General features: G+C 42.3%; 1 protein-coding gene across 1 annotated transcript; it reads right to left on the bottom strand.

The window, feature by feature from the left end:
- Positions 1-6,818: 6,818 nt before the first annotated feature.
- Positions 6,819-24,036, bottom strand: TMEM182 (transmembrane protein 182). The gene is made up of 5 exons (XM_083438144.1): positions 23,531-24,036; positions 23,076-23,175; positions 21,253-21,351; positions 13,733-13,870; positions 6,819-9,328 (listed from the first exon to the last, which is right to left on the bottom strand). The coding sequence occupies exons 1-5, from the start codon at positions 23,669-23,671 to the stop codon at positions 9,105-9,107; spliced, it is 702 nt and encodes a 233-aa protein (XP_083294270.1). The 5' UTR covers positions 23,672-24,036; the 3' UTR covers positions 6,819-9,104.
- Positions 24,037-27,564: the final 3,528 nt, after the last annotated feature.

The following is a 27,564-nucleotide window of genomic DNA, read 5'->3' as shown; positions in this document are numbered from 1 at the left end:
TGCTTCAGGATGAGAACGCAAAACATGCAGCAGCGGCGTGGCGGCAGTGAGAGGCCCCATTAGCTAAAGTGGTACCTCAGGTTAAGACCAGTTTCAGGTTAAGAACGGACCTCTAGAACGAATTAAGTTCTTAGCCCGAGGTACCACTGTATATATAAACCAAGCCAGTCAAGGCTGTTTCCCAGGCTGTCTCACGCTTCTGGGAGCCACAGGTGAGAGCTGAGTTCAGGGTAGGGACCAAAGGTGGTCAAACTACCCCAGAAGGAGCACAACGTTCCCCCCACCACCACCAAAAATACTACCCCTCCCTTAACACCCTATGCAACCAGAGGCAAAATATAGAGTTTTGGATTCAACACTCAAAATGGCAGACTGTCATATAAACATCTGGACATTTCCACCAGGAGATGATAACATACTTGCTCAGTTAGACCAGGTTTTGTCTAGTCAAATGGTGGCCAGCCACAAGAAGGGTACAAGTAGGGATGAGGGTGGCACCGTGGTCTAAATCACTGAGCCTCTTCGGCTTGCTGCTCAGAAGATTGGTGGTTCGAATCCCCATGACGGGGTGAGCTCCCATTCCTCTGTCCCAGCTCCTGCCAACCTAACAGTTTGAAAGCACACTAGTGCAAGTAGATAAATAGTTACTGCTGCAGCGGGAAGGTAAACAGCATTTCTGTGAGCTCTGGTTTCCGTCACGGTGTCCCGTTGCACCAGAAGCGGCTTAGTCATGCCGGCCACATGGCCCGGAAAGCTGTCTGCAGAGAAACGCCGGATCCCTCAGCCTGAAATCAAGATAAGCACTGCAACCCCATAGTCGCCTTTAACTGGGCTTAACCGTCCAGGGTTCCTTTGCCTTTTACCTTTTTTAGGGTACGATAACCCATTGTTTGTCTTCAGCATCTGCTACTCAGAGCTATACAACATCTGTTCATAGAAGTTTAACTCAACTGTCTTGAGTAATAGTCAATGATAGACCAATTATCAAAAAACAAAAAACCATCTGATCTAGCCATCAGGAGCCTTTTTAAGGCTGGAAGCCATATTACCCTAGTGGAAATTAGTTGCGGGACGCACCCAAATATCTTTCAACCGTCTTCACCTGCTATTTCCATACTGCTCAAGCCAGATCCTGCTCCATCTCTCCATTTTTTCCATTTCTCTGAGGAAATGAGATGCACCAAGAAAATGAGATGCTGCAACTTCTATTTTTGCTGCTGCAAAGGAAGCAGTATTAGGGGGCTGGTTGAAATGCCTTTGCTTGCTACCCACCGGAAACCCATTTTTAAAAAACAACCTAAGGCAGTGATGATCCTCAAAACCAGTGGTGAACACAATGGATCCCACTAATTAAGTGTGCATTAGGTGAAGACTCAGTGCCGGATTTTCATATAAGCTATAACAAGCTATAGCTTAAGGCCCCACTCTCTTGGGGGGCCCCCCAAATTACCATATATTCAACACACAAAAACAGCGGCAATCTGTTGTTGACAAAGGACAAAAGGACAGCTGGACATATAAAGGGCCCCATCATCTTCAGTAGCTTAGGGCCTCATCAAACCTAAATCTGGCCCTGGGTGAAGTATGTCCTCCTTCTGTCTATGGTGAACCAATCAGTCTCATGGACTTATGATATTTCACACAGTACACCCTCTCTATTCCACACATAGCTTTGCAGTCGTACCTTGGATCCCGAACGCCTTGCGAGTTGAACGTTTTGGCTCCCGAATGCCGCAAACCCGTTTCCGAACATTATGGAAGTCAAACAGACTTCCGGGATTCCATTCCACTTCCGAGGTACGACTGTATAGACCTCTATCACATTTGTGTCCCCCTCTTTCACTATCCTATTTTATTTCCTAGACTTAAAAGAACCAGACTTCATAGCCTTTCCTTGTAGGAAAGATCCTCATGTCCCTTGATCATTTCTGTTGTCTGTTTCTGTACTATCCCCTCACCAAATCCATGATTTGCGATGTGGAGAATACACAGCATGTGGTTACGGCATACATAGTATTCAAAATGTAATTCTGACACTTCTTTCTCATTTTAAAACAGTAGTCCACCAATCCCAATCCCCCCTAGATTTACCGGTATACAGTGGTAACTCGGGTTACATACACTTCAGGTTACATACACTTCAGGTTACATACACTTCAGGTTATACACTCCGCTAACCCAGAAATAAGAACTTTGCTTCAGGTTAAGAACAGAAATCATGCTCCGGTGGCGTGGCAGCAGCAGGAGGCCCCATTAGCTAAAGTGGTGCTTCAGGTTAAGAACAGTTTCAGGTTAAGAACGGACCTCTGGAACGAAATAAGTACTTAACCAGAGGTACCACTGTATAACTAACCACCCAAAGATCTCCACCCATGTTTATTATATAAACTAAGAGATACAGGCCCGTGTGTTTGGAAGCTGGCAGAATTCTCTAAGTCTTTCACAAATACCCTTGACAGTTCATTTCATTCTGTTTAGCACTTCTTCTTCTTTTATTCTCTGTGGTCTATAAGCTCTTAAGCAAATGTAAGAGGGAGGAAAAGCTAATGTATCTGATAATTCACTATATCTGACTGACAACCTTGTGGAATTTCCCCTGTGGTGCTAGCAAAACACTGTTCCAAAAAGTAATAACATACCAAAAAGAAAAGGAAAGGGGGGGGGAGGATCATAGGGCTCATGCCGTCAAATTTAATTTCAGAGAACAAAAATGTGTAAGATGATTTCTGTTTAGATCAGCCACATGCTAGTTGGGGAAGCCGGTGCCAACTGCTGCAATGGGGTAATGTGATCTGAGCTTAAAATAGCTGCCAAATATACCATGTGGTGACTGGCACCATTAAATGTGTTGCAGTGCGAATGATCTCTTTCAAAGCAGAGCCACATAACATCAAGCCACGCTGGTGTAGAAAAGGAATGTTTTTCCATACAACTCCCCTAAGTTTCACGCTCCTGTACTTTTTCAGTCTCCCTCAAGAGCTGGCCATTTAATTCAGGCAAATTGTTCTTTTCTCAGGGCTGGGCTTCAGTTCCCACCTGTCGGACAAAGCCTTGCACAGCACAGGGGCAGAGCACGAACGCTGCGTACCGAAAGTTCCTAGGTTCAGTCCCTAACATCTCCAGCTAAAAGGATCAGGTAGGGTCTTTGAGTGTACCTGTCCAGACAGGCATGCGGGTGGCGCTGTGGTCTAAACCACTGAGCCTCTTGGGCTTGCTGATCAGAAGATCGGTGGTTCGAATCCCCACGATGGGGTGAGCTCCCGTTGCTCTGTCCCAGCTCCTGCCAACCTAGCAGTTCAAAAGCACACTAGTGCAAGCAGATAAACAGGTAGCACTGTGGCAGGAAGGTAAACAACGTTTCTGTGCTCTCTGGTTTCTATCACTGTGTTCCGTTGTGCCAGGAGCGGTTTAGTCACACTGGCCACATGACCCGGAAAGCTGTCTACGGACAAACGCCAGCTCCCTCACCATGAAAGCGAGATGAGCGCCGCAATCCCATAGTCGCCTTTGACTGGACGTAACAGTCCAGGTGTCCTTTACCTTTACTTTTTACATTGGACTAAATGGACAAATTATGTCTGACTTTATATAATGCAAGTTCCTATGTTCCAGGAGCATAGGAACTTGCATTTCTGCAATGAAAATAGGTAAAGGTAAAGGGACCCCTGATCATTAGGTCCAGTCGTGGCCGACTCTGGGGTTGCGGCGCTCATCTCGTTTTATTGGCCGAGGGAGCTGGCGTACAGCTTCCACGTCACGTTGCCAGCATGACTAAGACGCTTCTGGCAAACCAGAGCAGCGCACGGAAACGCTGTTTACCTTCCCGCCGGAGTGGTACCTATTTATCTACTTGCACTTTGACGTGCTTTCAAACTGCTAGGTTGGCAGGAGCAGGGACCGAGCAACAGGAGCTCACCCCATCGCGGGGATTTGAACCACCAACCTTCTTATCGGCAAGTCCTAGGCTCTGTGGTTTAACCCACAGCGCCACCCACGTCCCGCAATGAAAATAGGGACGTCCTAAGGAAAAGCAGGACATTCCGGGATCAAATCAGAAACCAGGATGGCTTCTGTAAATCTAGGACTGTTCCTGAAAAATAAGGACACTTGGAGGATCTGCATAGGGTCCCAGAAGTAGCCACAATTATGTGGTGGGGTATCTAAGAACTGAACCACAGAAAAGATTTAAAGCTGTAATCCTATGCATTCTGGAACTACCGTAAATGGGACTTATGTCCAAGTACGGTTAATCTGTAAGTGATTTGAGATTAAGTGTTTCGCAATACTGGAACCGACTCTATCCTGCTCAAGCTGTCCCACTGCAATCTGATGGACTATGGGACATCTGTTTCAATGCTTCATGCCATGCTTAGCCAGTAACAAAATACACAGGGTGCTCCCATTAGGAGCAATGCCAACTGCTTGTATTTGGGACTGTACTTTAGAGAACAGTTAAAGTACATTAGATTGTAGCTGGAACTGGAAATGAGAAGAGAGGCAGCCTCAGTGATGATGGGGGACCTTACTGTCCCAGAGCTGTGTCTTACCAATGAATGGGAATGTGGCAGGACTTTTCACTCGACTTATTTTGACCCTCATCTGTCAGCACTTTTGAGTGCTTTCAAAGTCTGTAAGCAAGATGTGTTGGGGTCAGTAAAAGGGGGCGGGATATGTTGATTTTATTAGTAGAATACTAGAAATACTTGCATGTTTTACTCAAGCAAAACCAGAAGAGGGGAATTCTAGATGCTATTCTTTCACTTTAGTTAAAAAAAATAAAAGCAAGGCATCTGTGTGGCATGAAAACACCACTGATATCATTGGAGTCATAGAATCATATAGTTGGAAGAGACTCCAAGGGTCATCTAGTCCACCGAGAGATCTCAACATGTGGTCTCCCTTCCAGAGTGAAACCATACCAGATCCTGCTTAGCTTTGCCAAATGTGCTAACAGATTTATTGCTGCACTACTAGGAGTCCTTCTGTTAACTGTTGAGTAGCATAACCTGGGGCATTCGGGGGGTTTCACAATTAACAGACACCCTGATGAAGTTAGACCGAGAAACAGTAACTTTCCAGCTTTCTTCCCTGTTAAATGAGATGAGTCCCTTACCTTTTTCACTTACACCTCAATAAATTACCAGGAATCTAATGAAAGACTCAGCAAGAACTCCAGAAGAGCACCTAGAAGTTAATGAACCAAGGGAAATACTTTTGAAATTGTCTACAAGGTGTCAGTGACTTTCTTATGAATCAATAAATCCGTAACTATTTAAGAGGGCTTATTTCCACTGGGAGAGAGAGGCAGTATTATGCGCAATTACTTGCGCTAAGTAGATAATGGCTCACAAACAATATGGGCGCCAGCCAATTAGCAACAAGGGCATAGTCTGATCCTGCCACTTTGTCAAAGCTAAGAACATAGGAGGAGCCTGCAGGATCAGGCCCATGGCCCTTCTAGTCCAGCATCCTTGTTCTTGCAATGGCTCAACAGATGCCTATAGGAAGCCTGCAAGTGGCTGGAAACAGATGCATGAGGAATAACAAAGTTATCAAATAGCCTTGATATATTATATGGCCATGCGCTGCACTGAGTTAGCAGAATAATTGCAAAATCATGTTAGGCCTCTGCGAAATTATTTTCATGACTTTCCGATTACCACCTCCGAGCTGCGTTCTAAAGCAAAGGGGGCTAATCTTGAAAATGGAATAAATAGCGGGGGGGAAGTTCTAGATATTTCCAAATTGCAGAATGTGCTTGGTTGGGAGAGAGATCCCAGCTAGCTTACCGCAACTCTTGGGTGGTCGCTGTTTTGTTGACTTCACTATTCAGAACAGCTGTGGAATGAAGCAGAGTTCACTACAAAACCAGCATAATATCATGCGGACTGTGTAACTTTATCACATTTTTAGATCAGCTCAATTTTAACCAGAACCATCGTCACGCACATGACGTCGCACAACGTCCTCTGAATATTAAGGGGGCCCAGTCCCCTAAAAATAAAATTTGGGGAACTGAAACTGCCTTGGTCGCTAGGAGTCAGCACCTATGTTTCCAGCTGGTGGTTGGTATCCTGCATTGTCTTGCGCAATTTTCCAGCACTGGCAATGCCCAGAGACAGCTGTGGGGGACAGAGTTTGGCTTCATAAGGTGGTGATGGTCACTCACTCGCTCAGTGTACATAAGGGCAGCTGATTTGGGGTGTCATGAAAAGGTACCAGATTGCTCAATATTGTATTTGTATTATTTGTATTATTTATATATTTATATGTTTAAGGGTATCCAGTCATCATGTATTGCTGAAAGGAGTCTATCTTTGAAAAATCTGCCTGTATTTTAAGGATGTGGATTTGGCAGACTTGTGAGTTGTTAATCCCATCCTCCTGGGACAGATCATGCAATAAATATAAAGCTGATGAGGATCTGAGGCTCTTTCTCTCTCTCTCTCTCTCTCTCTCTCTCTCTCTCTCTCAGGCTCTGATAGACACAAATAGAACTTCTGGACATGGAGATTCCCCAGTCACTTCAAAGGGAATAAGCGCTTGGGAGACTGAGAAATGGAGCCGCATGGAATTCCTGGACTGGGTCACAGGACTTCCACAAATTTGTTTATAAGTCATATTGTACATCATCAGGAGATTTTTTTGATCAAGTGGGTTATCAGTTTTCTAAATATATAAGTACCCAGAAGTGTAGCCTATAGAGCAAGTTGCTTAGTAAACTTATGGAAGGTCTTTGTCTGGTTGGATGGTTTTAATAGGAAACGGGATAACTACAGAATCACAACAATTTGAAGGGAGCAAATAATAATAATAACAATAATAATTTTATTATTTGTACCCCGCCTATCTGACTGGGTTGCCCCAGCCACTCTGGGCGGCTTCCAACACATATAAAAACATAATAAAACATTACACATTAAAAGTCTTCCCTATACAGGGCTGCCTTCAGATGTCTTCTAAAGGTTGTATCATCTTGACCTCTGATGGGAGGGCGTTCCACAGGGTGGGTGCCACTACTGAGAAGGCCCTCTGCCTGGTTCCCTGTAACCTCACTTCTCTCAATGAGGGAACCACCAGAAGGCCCTTGGAGCTAGACCTCAGTGTCTGGGCTGAATGATGGGGGTGAAGATGCTCCTTCAAGTATACAGGGCCATGTAGTTGCACTCAACACAGCAAGAGCATGACTCCTCTTTGGACAAAGTAGCTTCTGGTGGGCCGCCTTCCCTGTCAGTGGGCCCTGGTGAGCTTGTGATGGCAGCCCTCCAACAGCACCAAACAACAAGGCCTAGTCAGCCTTTAAATTTCTCTCAATGCCCCAGAAGAGTGCTACACCAGATGCATCATGGGAAATTTAAAAGGTGGCTAGAGTGTCAGACGAGGAAAAAATGGGGGTGCAGGGCTGGCAATTGGGCCAGAGATTCCAGGTGCCAACACCAAGCTTGGCTGAAAGGCTGGGCCGTTTCTCCATCAGCAGCCTATAGATATTAAGGGAAAGGGGCAGAGTTATTGACAGTCTCCAGCTAATTTGGAAGGACACACATTACCACACTTCCTGCTTCTTCAGAGGTCCAGGCATCCATGTGTGGTGGAAGTGGCAAGCTTCTCACATTGTCAGCAGGTTTCAGATATCCTTTTCACATTGTGAGATTTCACATATCCTTTGCATGGTTCCCAGATTTCCTTGTATGTCAAAAGAAGAAAGCAGGCTGGCTGCAAGAAGGTGACTGATGGACACCAGTCAAGGTGACTTGGCCAAACAAGTCAAGCCATAAAGTACAGAGGGAAGCAAAAATAATAAAAAATATACAACGGACAGCAGAAAAGCATGTATTGTTGTTAAGCCCATGGGGGAAAGTGGAATCTGCTATTCCAGAGAACTGAACTAAATGACCCATAAACTTCCCAGTTCCATTACACTGAATGTTTATGACTTGGACCACATGAAAGCATACAAACAGTTCTGTATTCATAGCAGCACCACAGCACTAATTCAGCGACCTGGCCTTCTGTACTACTGCCACATTGGCTAAAGCAATACATGGGCAACTGCAGAAATATTTGTTCATATTAAAGCTAATGCCAAATACCGAAAGAATAAATAATGGGTGATTAAGGGATTCTGTGGACACTTGCTTTGTTCTGCATAAGCAGAACCAGGACTAATTCGCACATTTCCTTTCCTGATGAGGGAACACACATGACTGAGTTTACTTTTGCTTAGGTTAGCCACAGGGAGATGGGAATAGGTTTCATTCTTCCAGGAAGCAGCACAGTTGCTTGCAGATGGGAGTTACAGCATTCACCCTTCCCGTTGCCTTGCCACGACCAGATCCTGTGCTCATCACAAACCTAGCCAGCGTTAACACCTGCACCTCACTTACCAACCATGACGATTCCTATCGAAGCACACAAACCTTCCCCTTGGAAGGAGACTCTGAGCATCAAGGGATCGTACATCAAGGGAAAGTAGCCATTGTTAAGATGAGCCAAGCACTGTCACTTGAGACTAGATTTGTGGCAAGCAAGAGGCAAGAGTTCTGGCCTTGCTAAAAGAATGGCACATTGGCACAAGGTGAATGCTAGGCGACTACTGGAAGGATGATCTACAGCCTGTGCTGCCCATTCCCTTCTTCTGTGGCTAATATATATGAGCAGGAGGTGTGGTTTCATTGCATATTCCTTCATTAAGAAGATAATGGTTGAATTGGCCCTAAGCCAAAATTCTTATATGAATCATTTCATATTTTTATCTGACCCCCAGTGCATTCAACACAGAGACATGAAGTTGCAAAATATCTCGTGTGTTGCATGCAGTTCATCAAGATCTGAAGGAATTTGAACAGTCTAATTTATGTCACTATTCCTTTATGACAAGGATATATAACTGAGACCGCAAATCCTATAAGGACGTACCTGGATATAAGCTTCGCTGAACTCAATAGGACTTACATCTGAGTAGATATGCATGGGATTGCATTAGCTACGTAAGCAGATCTAGAATAGCGCCAGCAAACACATGGCTATAAGAGGGATAATGTATAAAAATAGCTTTTCAGCAAAACCTCGCCATAATTCCAACATTTCAAACAGCCGACATCTGATTAATCAGAGTGCAGATAAATTGTACGCCCTACCAGTAGGAACAGCATTCCTGAAAACATGGTAAAAAAAATTCCAACTAGAGCCAGTATAAAAGACCAGCCATAACGCACATAGACAGAAAAATCAGGACAGTCTATTTTCTTCATATTCACATAGTTTTCAAGATCAGCCATTGCCTGGACCCAGATGACGTAAAGGATTACCACCAATGTGAAGACAATACCTGAAGGAAGGATGGAAAAAAATAAGTTTTAGTAAAGATATATGATGGCTCAGTTTGCTTGAGAAATGCTTGGTATAGCCAGTGAAGGACAACTGTCAAGTTTTCCCCTAACACTAAGCCAAACCAAGCCTTCGCACAAATGGTTTGTCTCCACCAGACAAACCATGAGCTGCAAACCCAAGAACAAAACTTCCTCACAGCTTGTGGTTTGTGTGACACCCATGCTCAGAGGCCGCACAAAGCCAAACCATCGCTCAGCTCATGGCAGAACAGCCGCAAGAGGGCCAAAGGAGGAGAACGGCAGCCGTGGTCATCTCTCTGGGAACCCGCACACGTGCAGGTTTGCAATAAGTCACTGTCAAACTGCACCCCACAATCAGCTTGATATCGGTGTGTCCTCAATAGCATTGAAAGCTGGGGGGAAATGTGGTGAATAGGGACCAATATGGACATGAGCAGAGTTCAGATGAAGTGCCATACAGAGCAAATGTACATATGATAGGGTCCTATCGCACTAGACATGCATCCAGCATCATCTTCGTAAAACTACTATTTAGGAACTAACATTCAGTCACATCATAACTTGCTGAAGCCACTTCCTGTAACCTTAAGCTATCTCTGTTTGCCTGCCTTTCTTTCTTGCCATTCTTCTTTCAGAACATTTATCATGCTTTGAAAGGCAGGAGAGGATCTACTGCAAGTCTAATTGCAATGTCAGTTCATTATGAAGCGGGACGTGTCAAACGAAATGTATTTATTTTGGGAAGGCTGTTCTCAGCCTCTTACGCTGACAATTGTCAGGAAGGGCCGTGTTTTCGAGCCCAGTGGCTGAGATTAACCTCATCCCTGCCATCAACTTCAAGAAGCAAGCATTTTTAGAAACATTTCAGGCTGCAAACATATTTCTTCGTTTTCAGCTTGTTAGACCTTTGCTTGGGGCACAAATATCTGTTGTTTAGTCAAACAGGATTTTTTTTATAAAAAGAAAAAAGCTGCAGTGAATCACAAGCAACTGGGGGCAATTATTTTTAAAAAGTAAAATATATGTCTCAGAGAGATTAGGATAAATAAGCACTTTCATTCTTTTTTTCCCCTCTCCCCATGCCTTTTCTATTTTCCTATTTTATTTTTAAAGGAGGCCCATGTTTGATACACAGCACTGCGGAATGAGATAAGACCCAGGCTCCTCGGAGGTCAGTCATTTCTGCCATTAACATTTATTCTTTTTAATCTGTTTCATGCACACACACACACACACACACTTCTGCTCATTGCGGGAAGAGAAAAAGAACACAGAATCTTTACAAATGCCTAGGAATTCAAGAGCAATTTTCAGGCCTTCCTTATTCTTCCTGCACAGCAAAATGTCTTTTGCTCCTCAGCTGTGAATGGCTGTTTATGGCACAAAGCTTCCACTGCGCAGACAAGAAGTCAACAGGTGCTGTAGAGAGTGACAGGAGCCTCAGGCGGGTGCCGCTGGTAAATGTAGAACTATGCTGATTTGTAAGCAATTGTTTTGCTCACAGGTTTACCTCGCAGACTTTGCTCCCACTGTGGGTGTCGTCGGGCTACGTATTGATACTTTCTCTACGCGAGTCAATAACCGAGAAGTTCCGCTGTTGAGACTTTTCGTAAGATCCAAGTTACTGCAGCAAGAGGCTGGCAGAAACTCTGAGGGTGTAATTTAGCATGAGCTTAGTAGCAAAAGGAGAAGAAAAAACTATTCGCACAGCTGTCTCTGTAATGATAGAGACGAATAGAAGGAACCAAAGTGTTCCACAAACAAGTGGCCTAGGGAACAGCAGGCAAGGAACAGAAACCAAAGCAGGCGTTTTTGCACCAACCTCAGAAGACTTGCACGGTTGAAGATCCTTTGCTGCCAACTCAAGTCTCTACTCTGAACACAAGAACATAAGAAAAGCCCTGCAGGATGAGGCCAGTGGCATCCTGTTCGCACAGTGGCCAACCAGATGTCAACGGGAAGCCTGAAGGAAGGATCTGAGCAGAACAGCATTGTCTCCATCTCTGATTCTCAGCAACCGGTATTCAGAGGCAAAGTACCTCCAACAGTGGGGGTAAAACACAGCTGTCATGGCTAGATTTGGATAGCTTTATTGTCCATCAGCTTGTCTCTTGCAAAGACATCAGGATGTCTCTTGCAAAGACATCCAAGTTAGTGGCCATCATTTCCTCTTGTGGGAGCAAATTCCACTTTGTGCCTGGCATTAAGGTGTTGGTGGTTTGCACCCCATACATGAGACTCGCAGCGCACTTCTGTACAGGTAAACTCAGAATGTAAATTCCAGGGGCTTAATCTCAGGTTAAGTGGCTATAGGATCTCAGCGGAAATGTTTCAATTACAAACCTTGCTGCATTCAAATTGTAAACCAGAAGCTCCCTGAGAATAAATGGATTTGCCCCCATACAATCAGTCGTCATGGTTGGGAGCAGAGAGAATAATTTCTTGACAATTATTCTGGCTTGAGGGCTTTGCATGTGGCCCTCTAGATTTGAATACAGTCTAGACAACAGAGTACCTCTCAATCAGGGAGGGGGAAGCTTTTTTTAGTTTGAGGGCCACATCTCATCATGAGTAATCTGGGGCCCCCCGCACAATACCCCACAAGCATCCCAGAAAAAAACAGGACATCCCATTTTCTCACAAGAGAGCATGGCAGCCATTTTGAGTAGTGTCATCTCTTGCGATTTTGCACCAAGATTTTGCTCCAAAAAAACACCATGATCTTGTGTGATGCCCCCCCCCATGGGTCACATACCAGTGTTGGCTGGTGCCATAGGGCAGGGCGACAGCTGTGATTCCTACTTTTGTACTGTAGGCCATGTTTCAGCCATGCCAATGTCGGAGGTTTCTACACACAAATCTCTCAACACAGACAAGCAAGAGGCACTGCCACAGCTCAAGGACACGTTCTAGTCAGGCAAAAGCAGTCAGGGTGGGCATGGATCAGGGCTGGCAAGGAGGGGCTGAGGAAGGGGGGGGTGGCCTATGAGGGGAATATTGCCTGGGCTCAAGGGCCGGATAAGGAGTCCTGGAGGGCGACATTTGGCCCATAAACCTGTGGTCTCCCATCCATGCTCCAAATACTTTGAAATAATACATATCAACAGGAACTGAAAAGCAGGAGATTCTGAACAGTACCAAACTGCTACGCTGATGCAGAACTATTGCTGCCAGCATTGGGCATGAATTCTTGGATTATGTGCAAACAGACACTGGCCACAAACTACAAAAGCACATCTTGCAAAAGCAGAGCCACAATGCAAACAGAATTCCCCAGACATTTCCTCCAATACTTAGTCCAGAAAGTGCTTTATATTGTCTATTATTACCATCTTATTGATTAAAGAAACAGAGATTAGAGACAATAGCAATAAGCTTTCTTGGACAAGTAGGAATTTCTTTTCAGGTGTTCTAAACCCAAGCCAAGCATTTTCTTGACATACTGGTCCTCACAGGCAAATCACACAGACCACCAAGAAAACTACATGAAGAAGCTTTCCCAGATTTAGACCGTGAGACTCTTACTCTCAGGGTTGTGGGTTTGAGCCCCACGCTGGGCAAAAAGAGATTCCTGCATTGCAGGTCGTTTGACTAGATGACCCTCGTGGTCGCTACCAATTGTACAATTCTGTGATTCCATGACAGTGTGGCCTTGGCACTGTTCCCTTTTCTTGACATTATAATCCTTCTAACCACAAAGGCCTGGGAATGAATGTCTTATGTCGTGTTGGAAGACGGATTCAGAACGCTAGATCAATCCTAGAACCATCCTACTTTATTACCACTTAATAATATCTTGTGTGCCCTTCTTGCATTATATACATTATTAGTACGATTACACATATATTATATAATTACATAAAATTATTATGCATTGCAGGAGATTGGACTAGATGACCCTTCCAGCTCCACAATTCTATTATCCTATGATTCTATTATTATTATTATTATTATTATTATTATTATTATTATTTGCCCTAGACCAGGCATAGGCCAACTTCGGCCCTCCAGATGTTTGGGACTACAGTTCCCATCATCCCTGACCACTGGTCCTGTTAACTAGGGATGATGGGAATTGTAGTCCCAAACATCTGGAGGGCCGGAGTTGGCCTATGCCTGGTCTAGACCTATTGAAGCGAACCATAGCTGCAACATGAACTCTCCCAGTTCTTCCCCAGTGCCCATTTTTTTCTGCGAGCCTTCTGCCAGAAAACCTCCAAAATAGCACGCAGAATTCCCTTGATGTGCATTTTTGTTTTGTTCTGTTTTGTTTTTTTAAAAAAGCCAAACCCACAATTCTAGGCCAAATGTTGCAAGGTGTTTGTTTGTTTTTTTAAAGGAGCAGGGGTGGTTGAATTTGGATTAAAACGTTTAACACTTACCAGCAGTGATGAAAAAGCCTCCCCCAACTTTGTACAATGCGTGGCTACCAAAGGGTGCAGCGCAGATGATGAAGAAGCTCGCCACGACCACAGTGACCACTCCCAGCAACATGAGAACAGACCAGAAGCCACGATAAACTAGAGGTTATCAGGGGAAGGCAGGAAAGATACAGAAAGAGGATTTTTCAAAAACATCCTTACAACACAAGGCCATTTTATGAAGTCCCGTCCCCGCCTCCCATTTTCATTTTCTTCATCACCAAAGCTGATCATTTATTCTAACACGGCTTCCTGTGCCTTAGTGATCTAAGACGCCGTATGTCTTTCATTAGACTTGAACGCCAAATCCTATCAGATGATCTTGGAATATAATAGCGCTAAGTATACGTGTATACGGTTAATAAGTATACAGTATACGTGTGCGGTTAATAAGTTCGCTTACTTGGGGAATGGAAATGGTTCATAAAATGGTGTGCTGAACTGTAGCCAAGATTCTTCTAGATAATTATACGGTTTCGCTAGATAACAACCAAGTTCACCAAAGTAGAAACAGACACAAGAAAGAAAGCTCATTTGGGCATTCCTAGGACAGGGCCAGTTTAAGGATTCAGAATCTTTCCTACTTAAAAAACAACAACCACAGAGATTTCATGAAGCTTGTGTATTTTGGGGGGAAATACACTGGTGTGTGGTTTTTAAAATGAAACTGAAAACACCAACAGGACAACCGGGGGGGTGGGGGGGAATATATCAAACGAGGAAGTCAAGTCTGCCTATCGCCATAGCCATTCAGTTCTTTGTATATTATTCAATTCAAAATGCAAAACTACAGAATCTCATTGAGCCAAGGGCAAGCAATGCTGAATTAATGGGAGCAGCTGGTGATAAATGGGCTGAGAGTTTTGTGACATATGGTGGCCCCCCAAAAATGTTCATAACACAATAATTTAGCTGCTTAATTACACATCTATTTTCGGAGACACTTTAAAGACCGTGGCCGCGGAAATAAATTCGTTCTGTACATTGTAAAAAGGGGAATATCAATTCTTCTTGTTAGACAAATTATTTTATAGCCTGTTTTCCTAGAGCTAAAATGGAGGAGATAAGGAAAGAAAGTGTAGGCCTATGTATCACGGGTGACAGTTTAAGTTTAATAAGTGGATATCAAAAACAGTTTAATACCAGGTTTTGGTATTAATATCACTGAACTAAGACAACCTATACTCATTCAACCAATCATATGTGACTGACGATGTCTCATAAATCTTACAGTATATGAGAATTCTAGCAATCCACACTGTATATATTATCTTCAATGGAGGCAGACATTTGTATTTTCATTTCATAAATTGACCTTTAGTTTCCTTCATTTATAACTATTCTGCAGATAGATATAATTCTAAAAATATATTAAATAACTAGATGCTAGAGATAGATAGATAGATAGATAGATGATAGATAGATAGATGATAGATAGATAGATAGATAGATGATAGATGATAGATAGATAGATAGATGATAGATAGATGATAGATAGATGATATAGATAGATAGATGATAGATGTAGAGTCATTGTAGGTCATTCCATTGTTTTAAATATATATTCTTGCATGACAAGCACCCCACCTTGCCACACTCTGGAATTTATTACTTTGGCCAAATTGTTTTTCGCAGCTACTTGTTGAACTTCATTTGTGGCTACAGACAAAAATTCCATAAGGAAAAACAACAACCAAACAATTGTTGGAAGTCATGAAAGTTAGACATGCCCGCAATGTAGTTGGCACTGAGTAGACCCAATCCTTGATGCCCACGAACATTGTGCTCTGTGATGGTACCAGGACTTGTAATGAGGCCTTTTAAAACTGAAGACTGTAGGCAGGTTCAAATGTGGAGAACCTTTCTACTTTGGGGCATGCCATTTATGCCTATTTTGTGTAGATTATTTCTTTAGATTATCCTGAACCATGAAGGTCCTCAACTTTAGAAGTCTTTTCCACTGGTGATTCATCAAAGCATGCCTTCTTTAAATGGTGTAAGAGCTTTTCATTCTATTTTATTGGTTGATTGTGTTCATTCAAACTACTAGAAATAGTGCAACATAGAGATAAGGTAAGATAGTTAATATATTGCTATCTGCTCTGACACCTTGGTGTGGATAATATATCACTCCAATTAAACTTCATTAATTCCTATAAATTTTTTCTATAAGGTTTTACCATTTGCCCACATATGCATGTAGAAATTGGGCTATTTATCAGTTGTCTTCAGGTGACTGTGCAATCATGAGACTGTACTTAAATACTATGGGTTGAATCCACTCACGCAATGGGTCTTCTTCCTTTCCTCCTCCTGCAGCCTTCCCAAGATCTGCTCAAAAGGATCCACAAGTCTTCAGAGCAGATATTATGGGAACATAAGACTGCCAGAGGGAGGAGAGGAAGTTTCAAACAGAGCTGGATACAACCTGATACAAATCATCTTCCATATATCAGTTGGACAGTTTAAATTATTTGCTTAAAAACTTTGGTCATCAATTGGGGGGCTAGTTAGATCAAGGTAAAGGTAAAGGGACCCCTGACTGTTAGGTCTAGTTGCAGACAACTCTGTGATAGCAGTGCTCATCTCGCTTTATTGGCAAAGGGAGCCGGCGTACAGCTTCCAGGTCATGTGGCCAGCATGACTAAGCCGCTTCTGGCAAACCAGAGCAGCACATGGAAACGCCGTTTACCTTCTCGCCGGAGTGGTACCTATTTATCTACTAGCACTATGACATGCTTTCGAACTGCTAGGTTGGCAGGAGCTGGGAGTGAGCAACGGGAGCTTACCCCGTCGCGGGGATTCGAACTGCCGACCTTCTGATTGGCAAGCCCTAGGCTCTGTGGTTTAACCCACAGCGCCACCTAGCATTATCACAGGGGGCCCCATGTTGTGCAATGAAATTTTGTCTACCAAAGCAAACACAGAAACCTTTTATGTAGTATAGTTAACCCCATCTATCAGCAAGTAAGACATTTTCTCCCTGCAGTTCAGAAAAGAAAACTCTCTGAAGAATCCATTTGAGAAATCCATCCCTGGGAACAGTAAAAGGTAAAAGGTAAAGGATCCCTGGATGGTTAAGTTCAATTAAAGGCAGCTATGGGGTTGCAGCGCTCATCTCGTTTTCAGGCCGAGGGAGCCAGCATTTTCCCACAGACAGCTTTCTGGGTCATGTGGCCAGCATGACTAAACCGCTTCTGGTGCAACGGAACACCGTGACCGAAACCAGAGCGCACGGAAACACCGTGAAACCTTCCTGCTGCAGCGGTACCTATTTATCTACAGTGGTACCTTGGATCTCTAACTTAATCCATTCCGGGAGTCCTTTCATCTCCTAGAACCATTCAAAAACCAAGGCACAACTTCCAATTGGCTGCAGGAGCTTCCTGCACTCAACTGGAAGCCGCATCGGATGTTTGGCTTCCAAAAAACCTTTGCAAACCGGAACACTTACTTCCGGGTTTGCAGCGTCTGGGAGCCGATTTGTTCAGGGGCCAAGCCGTTTGACAACCAAGGTACCACTGTAATTGCACCGGTGTGCTTTCGAACTGCTAAGTTGGCAGGAGCTGGGACAGAACAATGGGATCCGTCACGGGGATTCAAACCGCCGACCTTCCAATCAGCAAACCCAAGAGGCTCAGTGGTTTAGACTACAGGAACAGTACAGTACATAATGCCCTATATCTTCCACTGCCACACATAAACAGCAGTTTACAGATATTATAGTATGTCTCCCGTACTGTATATAAATCAGTTTTATTTCCAATATTTACATTCAAAATCTTTCTAAAGTGAAGCAGTGTAGGAAAGTAGCAGAGAAATTCGACCAGGGCTTGGTATTCCATGTCTGGCTACTCTGTGTTGTTGCAACAGGATGACAGAGAATAGTTTCCATAACTTAACTGTGCAACATTTTTCTTCATCGTGTCACAGCACTTGCCTTGGCAAAGTTACCCAAAGCTAAAAATATAATTGAGTCAGGACAGGACAAGGAAGACAGAACTGAATGGGCTGTACCCAAGTCTGATTTCTCAAATAGCAATATCATTCCGGCATCTCTCAGGTAGGCGCCATTTCCATTCTAAGAGAATGAGGGAAGTGTCCATGGTGAATCCTGGGACCACTTTTTCTAGAAAAATAGCACTGGCCATAACTAATACAGTGGTGCCTCGCAAGACGAAATTAATTCGTTCTGCGAGTTTTTTCGTCTTGTGAATTTTTTCGTCTTGCGAAGCACCGCTGTGTATTGACGGTTTCCCATAGGAATGCATTGGCGGTTTTTTTAAAAAGGCGCAAGACGTTTTCGTCTTGCGAAGCAAGCCCATAGGGAAATCCGTCTTGTGAAGCAGCTCAGAAAACGAAAAACTCTTTCGTCTTGCAAGTTTTTCGTCTTGCGAGGCATTCGTCTTGCGAGGTACCACTGCATATTATTATCATCACCAAATAGGAGTTAGTGGGTTTTTTGTATTTTTGATTCATGATTGTTCAGAAAAGTTGTTCTTTATGGCTGTATTATTATTATTTTTTTAAAAAATCAATATTCTAGACGACTGTTTGGCTCTTAATCGATTATTTGTTCAATCAATATGTGCTCACTTATTTAAAAATCTCAGAGACGACATGTCTGAAAGCAAAGAGCAGTTTCCAGAATGAGGCCCACAATTTTCAGTTGCTGTTCCTCACAGCTAACAGAAACCACTGTCTTTATCAAGGGTGCTTGGTTGTTGTTTTTTAAAATGTGCTTTTTCCCATTTGCAAATACAGAATCTGGAATGCTTCACATCAACACACAGCACAAGGCAAAATGCAAACTATAGAAGGATCACATTTGCATAGATTTCTGAGAAGATCTATCAGGTTCAGCTGCCTGCCTGCAGTTTCAGCCTGAAAAGAATTATCTGCTAACTTTAAGCGGTAGAAATAATGTTTCTGTTTTATCATACTTGCGTAGGCATGTGGGATTAATAACACCAGATAATGCCTGCAATCCTGTTTATGTTTACTTGGGAGTAAGATTCCTTGAGTTCAATGGTATTCACCTTTCAGTAAACATATACTGTATATCAGGCTAGAAGACTTGTAGTCCTTGTTTTATGCCCAGGTGGGAAAAGACATTTAAAAATGCATAATATCACCATAGCATACCTTCCCTCCAACATCCCACAGAAGAAAATCAGAACGTGCATATTTTGGGGCCACACTCCCGTGGGAGCCAGGTGACTTGCACAAGATCATGCCCCCCCAAAGCAGGCATCTTTGGGGCCACACTCTTGCAGAAACCAAAGCAGGATATCCCAGGATCCCCTCAGAAGCCAGTGTGGATCCTATAATTTTGGGATGTCCCACTCAGTGGGACAGTAGACGAGTATGCTATAGTTAGAATTAAAAGATGTAATGGGAGATAACGTTTAACAGAAATGGAATGCCAAGCATCCATCAGTGACAAATAGACTGAGAAATGCAATGCGCTTAACACTCAGAACACATATAATCTTCAGTGTGCACACATTGTAAGCAAAGGTGACAAATACTTTGCCGCATACTTCTTGTCTTGGAAATTAAGAGTTACCTTGGGAAATGGGTAGCTGAGGACATGAAAAGGGATTCTAAGAAGAAGAATGCAGGGCCCCAAAGACAAACAACAATATATCAAATGCTGTATAATAATAATACAGTGGTACCTCGGGTTAAGTACTTAATTCGTTCCGGAGGTCTGTACTTAACCTGAAACTGTTCTTAACCTGAAGCACCACATTAGCTAATGGGGCCTTTCACTGCCGCTGCGCCGCCGTAACACGATTTCTGTTCTCATCCTGAAGCAAAGTTCTTAACCTGAAGCACTATTTCTGGGTTAGCGGAGTCTGTAACCTGAAGCGTATGTAACCTGAAGCGTATGTAACCTGAGGTACCACTGTACTTCTTCACTGTGAACTGACTTGTTATGTGTTAGTGCCGGCTTATGGCGAATATTAGATCTAAATTTTAGAACTCCACATTTTCAATTGTCTCTGGAAAACAGCCATTTAAAACCTGAACATTTATTTAATCCTATTGCTCTGGGTAGTGAAAATCTTAAGATCGTAGTTAGCAATGAGATTGGTCCATATGAAGAAATTAAAGATGAGCATTTCTGTGTCATGGTGATTCCCAAGTATCATAAACACTGCAATCCTATACATTTTACATATAAGTAAGCCCCATTGAGTTCAGTGAAGCTTTCTCCTAGTATGTAAGTGGGAATGAGCTTGCAGCCTAAGAATGTTTGCAAGTAAGCCAGAAATAACAGCAAATTTCTTCATGTTTTCTTCTAGATAGGCATGACTATTTAGAATGGGTTAACAAATTGTTATTGCCTTTGAGGCAGCAATAGAACAGTCAGGAAGCTACATTTCTGTGGATCGTTTAAAATCAAAGATAATGCAATTTTAAGTACTGATGTCTTGGTGCAATTAGGTCAATTTGAAACAGCACCAATGTTTAAACACAACACATGCTTTATAAAATAGTAAAGGTAAAGGCAAAGAGACCCCTGACCATTAGGTCCAGTCGTGGCCGACTCTGGGGTTGCGGCGCTCATCTCGCTTTATTGGCTGAGGGAGCTGCCCTTTACCTTCTTGCCGGAGTGGTACCTATTTATCTACTTGCACTTTGACATGCTTTCGAACTGCTAGGTTGGCAGGAGCAGGGACCGAGCAATGGGAGCTCACCCCGTCGCAGGGATTTGAACCGCTGACCTTCTGATCAGCGAGTCCTAGGCTCTGTGGTTTAACCCACAGCGCCACACGCGTCCCAATAAAAAATAAAATAGTATATGACGCCAAATCAAATCACATGACACAAAAGCTTACATCACAGAAATGGAACAAGGTGTAAGCAGGACTTTTTTTCCCAATTAAAGCACTTATGGTAGATGAGAATCAGTTTCAATGCACACATTTAGGAGGTGCTGCTGTATAGCGATCATTAATGAAACGGCAATGGCAAATTATATTGATTGAAACATATGAAATAGTGGGTGGAAATCAACTAAGCCAGGGGTCGGCAAACTTTTTCAGCAGGGGGCCGGTCCACTGTCCCTCAGACCTTGTGGGGGGCCATACTATTTTTGGGGGGGAGGGAGAATGAATTTGTATGCCCCACAAATAACCCAGAGATGCATTTTAATTAAAAGCACATATTCTACTCATGTAAAAACATCAGGCAGGCCCCACAAATAACCCAGAGATGCATTTTAAACAAAAGGACACATTCTACTCATGTAAAAACACACTGATTCCTGGACGATCCGTGGGCTGGATTTAGAAGGCGCTTGGACCAGATCCGGCCCCCAGGCCTTAGTTTGCCTCCCCATGAACTAAGCTTTACTCAGATTGCAGCATGGTCCTTTTAGCCTAGGATTCTGTTTTCCAACAGGAGAGCTCTCATGCAAGTCGTGAAAGCGATAGCGCTATTGACACAGTAGTGAACAGGAAAATACTTACTAATTGCCGAGTTGTAGGCAGTTGAATTGTGCTCATCTCGGAAGAACGGAAACGGAGAGAGATAGGCATGGGTGCAGTTTTTCGTAGGCGACTGGTTTGCTGAAAAACAGCAACCGCACACATTAAAACTACTGTCCTGCATTTATTGGAATCTGCAGAGGAAGCCATTAGACATACCATGACCTAGACATGTCTATCTTTACAGTGATACAGAGAAGGGATTCATCCATGGTACAACAAACTCCGATAGACATCAAGCAGGCATCAAGCAGGCAACGGATATTGGATGCTTTCGCTTACCATTCAAAACATGCCTCTTTTCCAGCTTTTTCCAATTATTTATATCAGTTCCTAGCTTTCTAGCTATTGTGATGTTTTATTGCTGTTTTATTAAGAAGGCTTTTGTTATATAATGTGCCTTAAAGTGCATACATTGAGTAAGTATGGGGTACAGTGGTACCTTGATTTTCAAACGTCTCCGTTGACTAACGTTTCGGAAGTCGAACGCCGTAAACCCGGAAGTAAATTCTTCAGTTTTCGAATGTGTCTCAGAAGTCGAACCGGAAACACAGCTTCCGTATTGAGATTTCCGCTTTGAGGCTTCCATTTTGAGTTTTCAGTTTTCAAACGTTTCGGAACTTGAACAGTCTTCTGGAACGGATTATGTTCGAAAACCAAGGTACCACTCTAGTCAGTGGGGTGTTATCCAGATATTTTAAACCTCCACTCCCATTAACCTCAACTAATGGGCAGAGATTATGAGAGCCGGAGGACACAATATTCCTTTATCTACCTCTTTATTTAATTTCTATCCTGCTCTTCTTCCCAAATGGGCTTAGTGTGGCAAACAACAAAATTGCAAAGCAATCCAAACAAATGTTTTGCTTTGTTTTAAACATTTAAAACATTTTTTAAAGAAAAAAAATCTCAAAACATTTTTTTCAAAAGTCCCAGATTATTATTTCATATTGGCTACACTTGCACTAAGCAGCTATTCTTGTGTTTTGTTGTTTGGCTAAAGTATTGCTACTGTTTACTGATTGTATGGTTGTAAATTATGTTACAAGTATTGCGAAGCCTTCTTGTGCGTTATATTGAAAGGAGGGCCATGCATATTTCAATAAAATAATTAATAGCTATCATACTTGAACTTGTCAAGCACTGCAAGCAGCTCATATGCCATCATTTAATCTGTCCTGTTCTGCATGCCACATGTTTTTCATTATGATTCGTTATTTTTAAAGCTCCCAGGATAATGAGGTGCAGTACAAACTAAAAAAAAAGACCCTGCCTGCCTGCCTGTGGGTTTGCAATATAAATCAAACATATTTTGGGCTAGAGTGGTGCATGAGTAAAGTAAACCCAAATCCAAGTATATTCTCCTACCTGTTCAACCTCTTGAACAAGCAGAGGCATCCAAAATTATGTAAAACCTAGTGCAAGAGCCTTTGCCAACCTGGTGCCCCCCATATATTTTGGACTACAATTCATATATATATATATATATATATATATATATATATTCTGTAATATATATATATATATTACAATTTAAAGTACTCATTTTTACATCCTTAAGATATCAAAGACTTCCCTTCTTCTCTTTTCATGGTTCATTTTACATATTATAAATCCCTGCATATTTTACAAAAACTATACCATTCAGTATTCCATTATTACATACATCAAAACTTATTTACACTGTTAAATTTATCTTAATGCTGGCAGCATTTTCAGCTGCTTTTGGGAAATGTAGACATACTTTAAATAAAAGCACCAATTCTAAGTAAAATTATATTGCCAAAAAAAGGGGGGATACTTACTGTACCAAAACTTTAACATACTGTGGGCATTCTCTTCAACATTCCCATCAAACCAGCACCTCCAGAAAAAACCCTCATGGTGGAAAGTTACTTTCTCTTCCTGTATAAAAGAAACATGTAAATTGCTATTCACCAAGTGGAGCTCTACTCCCTGTGCAAATATAGACACATACAGGCAAGTAAAAAATAGAGAAAAAATGTTAATAAAGGTTTCTGAAGACGCCTACAAAATTATGGGGAGGGGGGTTAATAGCTCTGCTGGTTCTGAACGTAACTGACCAAGATGAGAATCACATAATATCATCTACTGGATGTTAATAGGATTTAGATGAGGCTCACAGTTACATATACAGAGTGTTCCTCATTTGTAAGAGATATTTCTGGTGAGAAAGAAGCAAGCACCTTAGTGGTCCTAGTGCAAGATGCCATTCAGAGGAATAAAAATATATACTAACCCTGGTGTCATTCAAGCCTTCTGAACACCTTCCAACCTCTGTAGCAAGAAGCCAATAGTCCGTTCCAAAGGCAACCAGAAAGAACAAGATTCCAAGAGCTCCAAATAAGCCTCCAAAAAATATCCCGACTCTCAATTTCATTGCTGATTTGTTTGTTTATTTGTTGTTGTTCTTTGACAAAACAGACGTGGAAGATTTATAATATACTTTTAGTGAGAAAGAAAAACCTCGCCCGAAAAACAGCGCAACTGCCGGACCAGAAGTTCTTCCGAAAGAATTGAAGTCTTGAAAGAAGTTGGTTTTTTTAAAAAAAAAAAAATCTTTCTCAATGGGTTTCCCACTTGTGCTGTGGTTTGATTAGTGCTCCATTAAAGTGCAGCCTAACGAATAGACAGGACTTCTATTTTAGGACACTCCATGGAAGAAGGAACTTGACAGGCTTTCCCTTCGCTAGGAGTGGCCAGCCCAAAATAGCTGACCTTCCCTTAGCTGGGTATTGACTGGAAATATTGTGGCACTTGGTGCATCAACAGACCTGGAAGAGGGATGAAGTTACTGCGTGCCCTTGTTACTGGGCGCAGGTTTGAGTTTCAACTCCAGCAAGCATGTACGCCATGTAATCAATGTATCTACCGCCCATAAGCAGGCAAGGAATTGGCTCAGCCTCCATCGCAGACAAGCACACAAAAGCACAGAGACAAGCTGAGACCCAGGAACATACATGCTACACCGAAAGCTTGGGCCTCATTGATCGACGAGCACACCCAGACAAATATCAGGCGTTGTTACAGAGCTTTCTTGACGGGTTAAAAGTGACAATTTAGAATAGATTTAGAAAACTTATTGATTAGAATATTTGTGTGAGATTGTATGGGGAAAATACGGAATAACAGATACAATCTTTCTTAAAATGTATATAGGAAGTGCAGTGTAAGCGATGGAAGACAATCAATGAAATTTTATTAATATTTTCATATTGAGATATTTGTAGAATAAATTTGGAAGAAATTCTTCCAACTTTTCTTCTTTTTTCTATTTTTTCTTTTCCTTTTTCCTTTTTTTTCTCCTTTGTTCTTTTATATATATGTGTGTGCTTATCTGAAATACGTATGTATGCATGTCGGTGTGTATGTATGTATTTGCAATATTTTGCAATGATTATGTTAAATAAATTAATATTTTTTGAAAAAGCGACAATCTATCAACCTCTTACTCCCCCCACCCTCCTCCCTCCCCCAAAAAGGAAATTTTATGCCTTGATCCAAAACCCATAGCTAAAGTCTACTTCATAGCAGCAGAATCAGCACCAGTAGACTTGGCGCACTTGCAAAAAAAAAGGAGAAGCAGTCATTGGCAAACATGCATGCCCGACATGCTATTCCATTGGTGGCAATGCTGTGCTTCCTTCAGGCCAAATTTCAGAAGGGAAACAGTAGAGAGGCGGTATCCTGTAGGTGCTACTGAAGACCTTTGTGATGGTCTGAGCACCATGATAGTTGACCCCTGATATAAAGGACAAAGACGTACAGCTTTTTAGCCACATTTCAGACTCCCTTTTCTATTTTACATCAAAACTATGCCTCAGATTTAAACCTCTCTAAGGCCCACATGTGTTAACTGCTTTGTTACAAATAAATATATATATTGAACATCTAAATGAGAGAATTTCAGGCATATTCAGTATCCCTGAATCAGTGGAAGTGATGGCAATGTTTTTATTTCCTTTGTGAAAGTTTAGACCTTTTAGAAAACGGAACATACAATTGCTATAAACTTTGGGTGGGATAGGACCAAAACAACTTCCTATGACTCCTACAATGTCCACCACAGTTACTCTTTACCTAGCGCCCACGTCCGGCCATTTTGTAAAACTTTTAGAATTCCATTCTTCAGAAGCTGTGCAATTCACTTTCAGAGGTCGCTGCTTCATACGTTTTGCTTATGAAACTAACAAAATAAACACTGCCCACCTCTTTGAATCTTTGTGGGAAATCTCGCAGTGGCATCTCTTACACTAAAATTAAGCCCTGATGTTTCGTTGTAAGAAATAAATTGTAGCCTTTACAGCCATGGCCTCCAGCCTTATGGAAACAATTATTCGCTCCCCTGATAAAGATAAAATCTTTTAAGATTCAGATTTTTTTTTTCTTAATGGAGAAGTTACTGGGCCAAATATATGTTTGGTTAACCATACACACACTTCGCGTTTCCTGGGGTTCGATCTGGCATATTGTGCCTATCTTTCCGTTGCAATCCTATATGCAGGCTTATGTTGAAGAAAGCTCAACTGAAAATCATAAATTGGATCCAGACTGAGGATATGTTCACAATACCGCTTTGCTCGGCATCCAGTCAGGGCCGGATTTAGGTTTGATGAGGACCTAAGCTACTGAGGGTAATGGGGCCCTTTATATGTCCAGCTGTCCTTTGTCAACAACAAATTGTCACTGTTTTTTGTATTGAATATATGCTATATGGTAATTTATTACCTAATAGGTATCTGAAGCCATTTGCACATAACAAATAGGAGCCTACACAACACAAAACACTGTTGCTATATGTAGGTTTAATTTTATTTGTTTTTTAATCTTATATTTTGGAAATGTACATCCAGGGGTTTTTTTTTTCTTTAATTTTTTGGGGGGCCCCAAGAGAGTGGGGCCCTGAGCTATAGCTTGTTTAGCTTATACAGTGGTACCTCGGGTTAAGTACTTAATTCGTTCCGGAGGTCCGTTCTTAACCTGAAACTGTTCTTAACCTGAAGCACCACTTTAGCTAATGGAGCCTCCTGGTGCTGCTGCTGCTGCCGTGCCGCTGGAGCCCGATTTCTGTTCTCATCCTGAAGCAAAGTTCTTAACCTGAAGCACTATTTCTGGGTTTGCGGAGTCTGTAACCTGAAGCGTATGTAACCTGAAGCGTATGTAACCCGAGGTACCACTGTACATAAAGCCGGCACTGGCCCAGATTGATCCTTAGATTGCAATTGTCCAGGCTGCCTAAACACCATGCATTTAAAGCCAGTCCACACACACACACCCCCCAAAGAATCCTGGGAACTGGGATTTGTTTAGGGCGCTGAGAACTGTAGCTCTGTGCAGGGTAAACAGCAATTGATAGGGTTATTTGCTGGGGGGCACTTTAAATGTGCTTTCCAAAAAAATGTATACAGTGAGCTTGGGACAGAGTCAAGCTTCAGAAAAGGAACCAGTAATGTCAAGAGGTCATGCCTAGGAAGAGAGCTATGACTGTGTGTTGCTGTTCAGCAAAGATAGGGCAATATAAGAATGATGAGCCAAACAAGCTTCAATCCGACTAGAAAACTTAAGCCACATTTGCTTTGTCCTTAAGACTGGTGGTACACCTATGCACACCAACCACATTTCTTAACACATTTCTATTACCATCCAGAAGAACAAGGGGTTCTTATTTGATTACAGTTTGAATCAGAATCCTAAGAATCTTTATTTGCATCAGCAATAAAATAAAATAAAATGTACTGAATAGAGTTAAAAACTTAACTAAATAATATACATTTCGGGGTTTTACATCCATAATCAAATAATAGGTCTTATTCTAATTGCCCCCATTAAAAATCTTGCAGTTTGATATATAATCCATGAGGATAAATACACCCTTTTTCTTTAATAAAAAATAAAAAATCAGTATAATCTATTTGACAAAACACTCCAAAGCCAACTTTATTAGGTCATCCAGCCGAAATGTCACAAAGCTGTGAGAGAGGTTTTTTTTATTTTTATTTTACAAAAGGGTGAAGGGGGAAGTATTTCTGTCACAGAACTTTAGCGCTGAAAGGGACAAGAGTCACCGAGTCCAGCCTCTTGCTCAAATGAAGCTCATATAGCCCAGGCGTGGGGTTCCTCAGAGACTACAACTCCCATCATCCCTAGCGACCAGGTCAGGGAGGAGGGGAGTTGTAGCCGAACGGCGGCGGAAGCTCCAAGTTTGAGGCAACACCGGACTACAACTCCCATCGTCCTTTTAGCTAGCAAGACCTGTATTCGGGGTTGATGGGA

The sequence above is a fragment of the Podarcis tiliguerta genome (assembly GCF_965153285.1).
Source record: "Podarcis tiliguerta genome assembly, chromosome: 4".
Taxonomy (NCBI): domain Eukaryota; kingdom Metazoa; phylum Chordata; class Lepidosauria; order Squamata; family Lacertidae; genus Podarcis; species Podarcis tiliguerta.
The sequence above is the reverse complement of the archived record's forward strand: the minus strand, read 5'-3'. Positions and strand labels throughout refer to the sequence as shown.

Bases quoted from the DNA above. Each gene is read 5' to 3' on its own strand.
- TMEM182 (XM_083438144.1), bottom strand. From the start codon at position 23,671: ATGAAATTGAGAGTCGGGATATTTTTTGGAGGCTTATTTGGAGCTCTT. The intron at 23,176-23,530 runs GTTAGTATATAT...TCTTTTATACAG, and splicing joins AAGGCTTGAATGACACCAGG to GAAGAGAAAGTAACTTTCCA. The intron at 21,352-23,075 runs GTAAGTATCCCC...GCTGTTTTTCAG, and splicing joins TATGTTAAAGTTTTGGTACA to CAAACCAGTCGCCTACGAAA.